The 10777-nt window shown below is 39.0% G+C and overlaps 1 protein-coding gene across 1 annotated transcript in view; it reads left to right on the top strand.

Moving 5' to 3' along the window:
• Positions 1-10777, top strand: part of Mcf2 (MCF.2 cell line derived transforming sequence) — a 109461-nt gene that overhangs the window by 12424 nt on the left and 86260 nt on the right. Inside the window, exons 2-3 of the mRNA XM_031364091.1 lie at positions 7615-7683; positions 9952-10066. Of these exons, the coding sequence (XP_031219951.1) occupies positions 7615-7683; positions 9952-10066 (184 nt within the window). The remainder of the gene's footprint in view (positions 1-7614; positions 7684-9951; positions 10067-10777) is intronic.

Raw genomic sequence — 10777 nt, 5'->3', positions numbered from 1 at the left:
CATGTGCCACCACCGCCTGGCTTCTTTTCCTCTTTTTTAATGTCAGTCATATTTGGTACTATCCTGGGACTCTGAGATGCCCAGCTTCTGGTTCTGTACCACCATTGCCCCTGGACAGACTGGAGGTGGAAAGTTTTATGGCTGGGTTGATGTCCTAGTCCCACCTTTCCTATTTATAGAAGATGGGTGGTTTGTGCTCCATAATCTTCCATTACTAGGAAACTTGGCCCTAGATCCCAGGCAGTTTCCACTGCACTAGGTTCCTGCCCCACAAATGCCACCCGACCCCCAGATTCATAATTTCTCCCTCCTCCCCGCCCACCTGGTCCTTTCCCACCTGCCTTGAGTCCACATGAGAAATCCATTCTATTTCCCCTTCCCAGGGAAATCCATGTGTTGCCTCTTGGGCCTTCCTTGTTACCTAGCCTCTCTGTGTCTACAGATTGTAGCTTATCCTTTAATTTACAGCTAATATCCACGTATAACCGAGTACATATTGTGTTTGTCTTTTGGGGGCTGGGTCACCTGACTCAGAATATTTTCTAGTTCCATCCATTTGCATGTAAATTTCATGATATTTTATTTTTAAACATCTGAGTAATATGTGCAAATGTACTGCATTTTCTTTATCCATTCTTCAGTTGAGGGACAGCTAAGTTATTTCCAGTTTGTGGCTATTATGAATAAAGCTGCTATGAACATAGTAGAACAAGGGTCCTTGTGGTGGGATGGAGTATCCTTTGTGTATATGCCCAGAATCTGGGTCTTGAGGTAGATTGATTCCCAGTTTTCTGAGGAATCACCATGTTGATTTCCATAGTGGCTGTTCTAGTTTAGGTTTTGATCAGCAATGGAGAAGTACATATTTTATTTTATTTTTAAAGGCAAAGTCTCTCGGGGCTGGGTGGTGGTGGCGCACACCTTTAATCCCAGCACTCAGGAGGCTGAGGTAGGTGGGTTTCTGAGTTTGAGGCCAGCCTGGTCTACAGAGTAAGTTCCAAGACAGGTAGGGCTACACAGAGAAACCCTGTCTCAAAAAAACAAAACAAAAAACCTCAAAAAAAAAACCCAACCCCAAAACAAAGGCAAAGTCTCTCTTTGTAGCTAAGGCTGTCTTTCAATTTAGGATTCTCTGGCCTCAGCCTTCTATTTGTTGTGATTATAAGAACATACTTTTCTGTTACTCTTTTTTTGTTTTAAGTAAGGAGCTATATGCTCCATGCAGAGTGGGGCCAAAGTGAAATTCACTAGATGTTTGCAATAGATTAGAAAGAGGCTTCAATGTATGTTAGCAAAACAAGGATTTAGCATGAATCTTGGTAGAAAAATATGTGAAGTTTTCATACTGTAACTTTATTGAAGAACAATATACTACATAGTTCTACTGTAGTCAAAAAGAATTTATTTTCTGATGACTTCAACATTGCCTTTTTATTCATTCTCCCTTTTGAGTCATAACATTTTCAAGGGCGCATAGCCATCATTTGAATGTCCTACATCATTACTGTTTACAGGTGCTATGGCTTTCAGACTGACAGGGAAAACTTAACTTTGTAGAAACTCATCCATCTTGTATGAAGACCTGGACTTCACAACATCAGCCATAGGAAACTCTCAAAGAGATGATTGGTAAAGGGAAGCAGTGCTGTTTAGGTTCAGGTTGCCGTGGTTAGGCAGATTTCTTAGCAGTTAAGAGCCCTGGCTACTCTTCCAGAGGACCACAGCAGAGGACTCAGCCATTTTTAGCTTCAGGCCCAGGGAATCTGATGCCACTTCTGACCTCTGCGGTCTCCTGCACACACATACACTCAGACACACAAATATTCATGAAATAAAAATAAATATTGAATAAAAGAATTTCAGACTGCAAAGAAATATTTATAAATGTGTACTGTGGTTTGGGAAGAATGGAGGCTGTCAGGTTGTATCTAGTTAATAATTCCATGAGAGCTATTTGAGTGTGTTTTTCTTAGTACAAGTGTCATATGCTCTATCTGAAGGATAGCAGACAAGATAGATGATATTCTACAACTTTTTCTGAATCTATGCTAGATTCTGCTTCAGGTTGAGACAGTGATTGACATCTGGTGGTTTTTTTTTTTTTTCTTTTTTGAGACAGGATTTCTCTGTATAGCCTTGGCTGTGCTGGGATTAAAGGCGTGCACCACCACCGCCCGGCTCACCAGCCGTTCTTTAATAGGAGATTTTTGAGTGAGTATGTGTATTCTTGTTCTTTTCTTTCATCCTGTTTCTTTATCTTAAAACCAGGCTTTAGGAACTGGAAGTTTAGCTTAGTAGTTAGGAGGACTGGCTGCTCTTCCAGAGGACCTGGGTTCATTTCGCAGCCCGCAAATGGCACCTCCCAACCATCTGTAATGTAGTGTCAGGTGATCTGATGCCCTCTTCTGGCCTTCATGTACATCAGGCATACTTGAGGTATATAGACCTCAAGTATAGGTAAAATATTCATAAACATAAAATAAATTAATAACAATAATGAAAAGAGGAGGCTTTTAATAGCAACTTTGGAGGTTTGTTTTGAAGAGCAGAAAAATGAATTTAAATACCTTGTACAGTGCCTTGAAAAGGGTAAGGGCTTCAAGATGATGGTGTCATTAACCATTTATCCCATTTATTCCATTTCGCTCCTAGATGACAGTGGGTTGGTTGCTATAATCTTCCTGGCTGACATTTTTTATTTTGTTTTTATATGTGCTTTGCTTTTGTTGTCAGTTTATTTTTTTAAGAAAGCATGAGAATGGAAGCATTTGCTTTTTAAAGGAGTTTATTTGCCATGACCCTTTGGTGTGGGCTAAGTCGCATGTGTATGCGGTAGATTCAGAACCAGTTTTCTTCAATCATATATGAACAGGATTCCCAGTTTTCAAAGGCAAAACAACCTCTGTGTTGAGCTGTTACAGAGGACACTCAAGCATATGGCTGGACTAGCGTCAATGCTAGGAGTCTCATTTCTGAATGTGTGTCTCGGTAATAGGCGTATAGATTACCACTCCAGAGATTTCATTTCTACAGAGTTCAGTAATGGCTCCTATAGAGAAGATGAACATTTTTAAAAAGTAAGTAATTGGTACTTACAAGCTTTCTCATTTTATAAAACGCATTTTATTTCCGATCCTAGGATTCCCAGATGGAGAACAAATGGATGCAAAAAGAGTGTCGCTATAAAATAAAAGCCCCAGGGCTGGAAATTAATTCCAGCAGTTGGGAGGCAGAGGTAGGCAGGTCTTTGAGTTCAAGGCTAGCCTCATCTACAGAGTGAGTCCCAGGATAGCCATCGCTACACAGAGGAACCCCCCACCCCTGTCTTGAAAAATAAGAATAAGAACAACACCAATAACTCCCCCCCACAGAAAACAAAAACCAAAAAAAAAAAAAAAGAGACAAAGCCCCTGTGGTGGGCATTTGGGAGACTGAAGTAGGAAGATAATATATTTTAGACTAACCTGGGCTACATAGTGAGTTTGAGACTAGCTTAGTCTACCTAAGAGCCCATCTTAAATTAGAATCATTATGAAATACATCTTTATGAGATGTAACACCTACCATGTAATGGGATGATGGACACTTTGAATTTCTGCAAGCAACACAGTGAAAACTGAGCATCTGATTAGATGGATGTACCCTCCTTTTCTATGTTATTCCAAATAAATTAATTTCTGTACCTTGTAGTATGTAAAAAAGTTGAATTCCAACCTTATTTCCTCATTTGAGATAAAAGAATTGGCTGCTGGGCGGTGGTGGCACACTCCTTTAATCCCAGCACTTTGGAGGCAGAGGCAGGTGGATTTCTGAGTTCGAGGCCAGCCTGGACTACAGAGTGAGTTCCAGGACAGCCAGGGCTACACAGAGAAACCCTGTCTTGAAATACCAAAAAAAAAAAAAAAAGAATTAGCGATTGTTTCCAACTTTATGATCCAGGTAATAGCGGATGGAGAAATGGCCCAGTGGTTAAGAACTCTTGCTGCTCTTGCAGAGGACTCGGTTCAGTTCCTAGTACCCATATAGTAGTTCATAACCACGTCTAACTCCAGTTATAGGACATCAGATGCCCTCCTCTGGCTTTTGCAGGCACTATGTACACATGGTGCACATACATGTAGGTAAAACACTCATGCATATTTAAGGAAAAAAGACCACGAGACTGATGCTTCTTATATGTGAACAGCAAGAGTTTCTCTCATCTTCTGTTTTCAGTTTGTGCCTGATTGTATCCGCAAGGCTTTTCAGCAGAGAAGATTTACTGTGTTTTCATTTTCTTTGTGCATGGATGTACATGCCAGGGCAATGCCCATAAGGTCTTAGAGGCTTTGGATCCCTTGGAGCCGGAGTTACAGGCAGCTGGACGCTGGGAACCAAACTTGAAGTCATTTGCCAGAACACTACAAGCTTAACCACTGAGGTATTTCTCCAGCTCCCAACCAGCCCTTTTGGAGTTTCCATACAGTTTAAGTAAGGAGAATGTGTGTCTTTTGTTTGTTTGTTTGGGTTTTTTGAGACAGGGTTTCTCTGTGTGGCCCTGGCTGTACTGGAACTCACTCTGTAGACCAGGCTAGTGTCGAACTCAGAAATCCACCTGACTCTAACCCTAACCCTTTTATTTGTTCGTAATGGATCAGCTTGGCTAACTTTCTGTCAAAGTATCTTTGCTCAGCAAGAGAGATACTATAATGTGATTTTGGTCTACTACTGTGATCAAGATTTTTTTTTTTAAAAAATTCTTTTTTGAACCAAGGCCTCATGTAGTCAAGGGCGGCCTCCAACTTGATGTACTCAAGTATGAACTCAAATTTTTTTTCTGTACTCCTGCATCTTCCACCTGAGTGTGTGCTGGGTGGGTTTACAAGTATATGCCAAGATTTGTGGTTTATGTATTGCTGGGGATGGATCCCTGGGCTGCAAGCATGCTACCAACTGAACTGAATCTCCACCTTTTTTATTTTTTATACTTTGAAGTGTATTTCCTATGTTTATAGGGTTTAAGGAGTCTGTAAGAGAAATATGAATCATCCTCATTTTCACTTTTGTATCACTGGATGAAATTTGTGTGGAAATGCAAGAGCCTCAGAGTCCTTTCTCTGAAGCTAAGAATCTAGTGTTCTCTTCTTCCTTGTTTTCAGCAACAGTCTCACCTTGTTCTCTCTGGATGCTCAGCGTCAGCCAGTCTGTCTTCTGTTGCCTTGCTTTGTTAGTTTCCTCTCTCTTTAGTCAATTGTTAGACTATTTCTTAAAGCGGTACCATCTCTTTTAACTCCATTTCATCCCTTGTCATTAGTGTGGCAATGTTATTTTAATGAGATGGTTGTGGGAGGCATTTCCTGTCTCAAAAATCAAAAGTATGTTTTCCTTTTGTATGTGGTTTTCCATGTTCCTGATGCTCCTGGAATGTAGGTACCTTAGAAAGTATCTGCTGAATTAATGAGGGGGAGGGTGCCTGAGTGATTACAAAGTAACTTCGTGGCTGAGAGAAAATGAAACCTTGCTCTTCCTATTGTCTGTCCACAGCCTTCTGCTTTATGCACAAGGCTGTTTTTATCATATGGATGTCTGAATTGTGGAGTGATAATTTGTACAGTTCTGTAAGATTCTGAATGGTGAAAGAATAATCAGCCTGCAATTTATTTCCAGTTGCCGTCTGACATAAAATTCATCAATTTATTTTAATAAATATTCTCGCTATTCAAATCAGGAGAGTTTTTTTTTTAAAATAGGGATGTGTATGTGTTCTAATACTATTTGTTTTAAGACAGGGTGTCTCTGTGCATCACTGACCAGGCTGGCTTTTAACTCATAGACCCACCTGCCTCTACCTCCCAAATGCTGTGTTGTAACACCTGCTTCTAGTACTCTTTTATTTAAACCCTTGACCATTACTACTTTTGGAAGCATATGAGGGCAGAGAAAAGTCTAGTCTTTTGTTCTGTGATCCTTCTACCATATCTCCATGTCTAAAAATGTCAAAGTTTGATACAGTATTGACTGTTATGAACATTATTTTATATTTGAGGCACCATAGTGTTAAAGAAATGATTTTATATGCTAATGTATATGCTTTGGTTTGGGATCTACCAGGAATCTAAACATGTGTAAATCTCTATGTGTAGATGCATTCATATGTTAATTACAAGACAATTTTAGAGTTAATGTTTATGTTCTGACCACATGTTTCTGTTTACTTTATGTGTGGTTCATGTGCCATAAGAGAACTTGCAACTTACAGGGTCACAGGGACCAAACTCAGGTTGCCAGGCCATTTTGTGGGCTTCCCATCATTCTATTTTTTTTGTTGTTGTTTTTTTGTTTTTTGAGACAGGGTTTCTTTGTGTAGCCCTGGCTGTCCTGGAACTCACTTTGTAGACCAGGCTGGCCTCGAACTCAGAAATCCGACTGCTTCTGCCTCCCAAATGCTGGGATCAAAGGAGTGCACCGCCACTGCCCAGCTCCCATCATTCTTTAATGACTTGTATTTATGAAAATAAGTAAACCAGTTAACTATTCTATATTTCTAAGTAAGTAGATATGATATTCTACAGCTTTGTCTTAATATTTTTGAGAAGGCTTGTTCCTGATAAAGCACATCTATAGAGACAATTTCATGAGCACTAGAAAGAATGTGTCATCAACTTGACACCACCAAATAGGAAGGCTTTGAAGGTACTTTGTATCAGAGAGCAAGTGCAAAATATGGCTTCAGTAAGAGATGTAAAACCACAGGCATTAGAACAGCAGTCCAAAATACCCTAGTTCGATGACCTATTTTCTTTTAAAAAGTTATCCTTGCTCATGGACTGGAAGCAGATAATGGATTTTTTAGTTTTCATCCCTGTAGCGTTTGGTAGATTTGAACATTGCAAGCTATCATTTAAGATCTAGGGCAACTAAAATATGAAATAATGCTGGGACAGTGACTTAAAATATCACTATTCTTTAGGTATTTACTGTATGTGAGCTGTTTCACACTGCCACAGCATTAGGTAGGTCTTATGATATTCATGTTACAGATGAGGAAACTGAGCCTCAATGATTCTATGTGACTGGCATGTCCACATTTCTACAGTTACGAAGTGCAGTAAACTAGATTTGAATCCAGATCTTTCTAATTCAGAAACATGTGATGAGCCATTGTTCCACAAATCTTACTAACTTGAGGATAATAATATCTATGGTGGGGTGTTTTAAGAACTCGAGAAGATTTTTATAAAAACCCTCAATGTGCTTTGTAATTGCTGATAAAATTCGATGAAATAAAAGTCTCTATGAGAAGTGGAAGACAGTTTGCTACTGTGTCTATGACTACTCTTCAAAGAAACTGGAGCTATTTGTACCTAATTCTTAGTTTTCTGATGAGTGAGAGTAGTCTTTGGTCTAGACATAGGGTTTGAAAAGTGGGTCATTCCCTCTGAATACCCAGTGATGTGATAAAAGCATAGCTAATCCTCCCTGTAGGTGAGGGCCAGAAGAGAAGACTATGCTTGAGGTGTCTAGACACACAGATCTCTTAAGGGCTCCAGAAGTCTTTCAGGCAGAGTGAGGATTTCTGTACGGTTCTAGCTATACTTCTGACATTGATGTTGTTTCTTCTCTTGTTTATCATAGAAACTGGGCTGATCCTCCAGTTAAAGGACATCAGTCATTTCCTAATGCAAGACATTGCCTTCCTGTCTGGTAAGCAACCTTTATCATGTACTTAAGTGCAGATAAATGTATAAACTGGTCAGCAGACTTCATCTGTATAAATAGCTTGCTATCCATATCCACATGTGCACATATATAAACACAGATACATTAGATTATAAAATGTTTCAATAATCATTTATACGCTGTGGATCTAGTTACTAAACATTAAGAATAATTAAGGACTTTTTAACAGTTTTAATATATAATTAAGAGCAACCTTAGTGCTATTGTGTATTCGAATTTAGACATCCATAGTGTGTGTGTGTGTGGGGGGGAGGGGACATATGTGTTTTAGAAGAGTGTGGGTTAGATTTATTGATTTTTTTTTGTTTATTCATAAACAGAGTTTCATTTTATCACCACAGTGGGTCTAGAACTTGCTATGCAAACAAGGTTGGCCTAAATGTCATAGAGAACTGGCTGCTTCTGCCTCCCAGGTGCTGGAATTAAAGTTTTATTTCACCATACCCACCCTTCTCTCTCTCTCTCTCTCTCTCTCTCTCTCTCTCTCTCTCTCTCTCTCTCTCTCGTTTTTTCGAGACAGGGTTTCTCTGTGTATCCCTGGCTGTCCTCAAACTCAGAAATCTGCCTGCCTCTGCCTCTAAAGGTGTGTGCCACCACTGCTCGGCACTCTTTTCTCTTTTTATACTTACTATATGTGTATGGATGTTTTGGTTTACATATATGTCTGTATGCCGTATACATGAAGTGCCTGCTCAGGCGAGCATCAGATCCCCTGCAACTGGACCTGCATGTGGTTTTGAGCTGCCAAATGGGTACTGAGAAGCAGCCCAGGATCTTCTACAAGAGCTGACAGTGCTCTTTTTCGTGCTAAGCCATCTCTCCAGGTCCTAATCCTTTTTCTTTTCTCTTTTGTAATTTGTTATCTTTTATTTTTTCTTATCATTTTTTTCTGGCCCCACTTACTCTGTCCATATTTATCTCATATATGTGGGTACACTGTTACTGTCTTCAGACACAGTGGAAGATGGCATTGGATGTCCATTAGAGATGGTTGTGAGCCACTATGTGGTTGCTGGGATTTGAACTCAAGACCTCTGGAAGAGCAGTTGGTGCTCTTAACCACTAAGCCATCTCTCTAGCCCATCCTTTTTCTTAATAATGGTCTCCTTACATAAAGCATAAGAATAGGGTGATGTTGGATCTGAGACTGGGTTTAGCTCTTACCCGGTACTGAAAAAAAGAAAGAAAGAGAGAAAGAAAGAAAGAGAGAGAAAGAAAGAAAGAGAGAGAGAAAAAGAAGGAACGAAAGAAAGAAAGGGAAACATAAACACACACACCCACACACACCCACACACACACTGGATTTAGTAGTTTCTGGCTGGACTATATCACTAACAGTTATAGGAAATTACTATTCTGTCATAATAAATTTAGCTATTTGGTTTGCTTTCAACACTGTCAGTGTTTCTTAGATGGTGGTCGATTTCTCATGTTCCAAGTACTTTTTCTTCACTTAAGTGTTCGACCAGTGAGCTACACTTCTAGTCCTCTGTGTTACCTAAATTATGTTCCATCTTCAGGTCTGTCTGCCTCCATCCACACCCTTCCTACTTTTCTTTTTTCTTTAGCATTTTTGTGGTTGTTTTTTAAAAAAAATGTTTCTGTTTATACTTTCTTTTGAAGAAAAAGTTTCTAGTGGATAAACATGATTAATGCCCCTACCTCCCAATTTAGAATTTAAAGATCTTTGTTTCTTCCTTACAGATGTACTATTTATACACTATATGTAAGTCCTCAATGGTAATAACCTTAATAGATTAAAATTTAGTAGATTAGTCAATCAGTGATAATTGGCCCTTAGTGAAGCCCTGTATGGTTTCCATTAATAGATGGTGTTTGCATAACTAATGCTAGCTTGTTTAGAAAAAGAGAAGAGAGGGGAGGTTAGGGTAGCGAAGGAAGGATAGCACGGGAAAATTCTTACTTTCTTATTCATTTCTTCCTCTCTGACTCTCTTCCTTCCTCCTTTTCTTCCTTCCTTCCTTCCTTCCTTTCTCTCTCTTTCTCTCTCTCTCTCCCTCTCTCCCTCTCTCTCTCTCTTTCTTTCTTTCTTTTTTTCCTTGGAACCACTGTGCTAGATTTTACTTGTTCTTTTGGTTTATTTGGAAATTGTGATTCTCATAAAACTCTTAGTTACCCCAAACAGCCTTCAAGTCATCCTCTTTAAATATGAAAATAATAATTATGTTTTGCCACACAAATTGATAATTTGGTTGATTTGGCTTATTTTAGGTGGCCGGGGAAGGGACAATGCTTGGATCATTACATTTCCAGAAAACTGTAACTTCAGATACATACAAGAAGAAGTAATTGCAAAAGTGCTCAATTATTTGACATCTATTGCAAGGTATGTAGTATTTCACTACATTCTAAATTTTGTTTTATATCAAATATCCACTTGAAGGTTAAACATGGAGCTTGATTGCTGCTATTGTGAATAATAAGTTCACTTAAAGTAAATAAATATAAGAAAGGAGGAGGCTGACAGCTACTTATATTATGAATATATTTAAAAATATACTATAAAATCTACTAAGGAGAAAATATATAAATATACTGAGGATCTATGTAAACAGATATAGCACTTTAGAAGTGCTGGCCCTCACAAAATGTGACAGACATATATAAATGGATACCTTTATTAGTCAAGAGTGAAGAAAGCCATTTGTCCGTTTGTCTAAGGATTACATATACTTTATCAGCAGCAGTTTTTGGAGCTACTAAGCAGGATAATTTGATAACATCAGTTGGCATTACTGTGTGTTAAAATGAAACACTTAGACACCTCCTTTAGAAGAAATTTAGAATTTCTCAACAGTAAAACTGCAAGTACAACCAGTAGATCATTTCTAAGATTCCAGCATCCGTACAGTAAGCCAGGGACCTCACATACACCAGTAATCGCAGCAATGAGGAGTGGGAGCCAGGAGAATCTTTGGCTTTTTGGTTTCCAGCTTAGCCAAGAAAATTTGAGCTCCAAGTTTAAGGAAAAGACCTCATCTCAAAAGAATAGATAGAAAATGACAGAGGAGGACACCTAATGCCCTCTTAGACACAC

This window comes from Mastomys coucha, chromosome X, assembly GCF_008632895.1.
Source record: "Mastomys coucha isolate ucsf_1 chromosome X, UCSF_Mcou_1, whole genome shotgun sequence".
Taxonomy (NCBI): domain Eukaryota; kingdom Metazoa; phylum Chordata; class Mammalia; order Rodentia; family Muridae; genus Mastomys; species Mastomys coucha.
The sequence above is the reverse complement of the archived record's forward strand: the minus strand, read 5'-3'. Positions and strand labels throughout refer to the sequence as shown.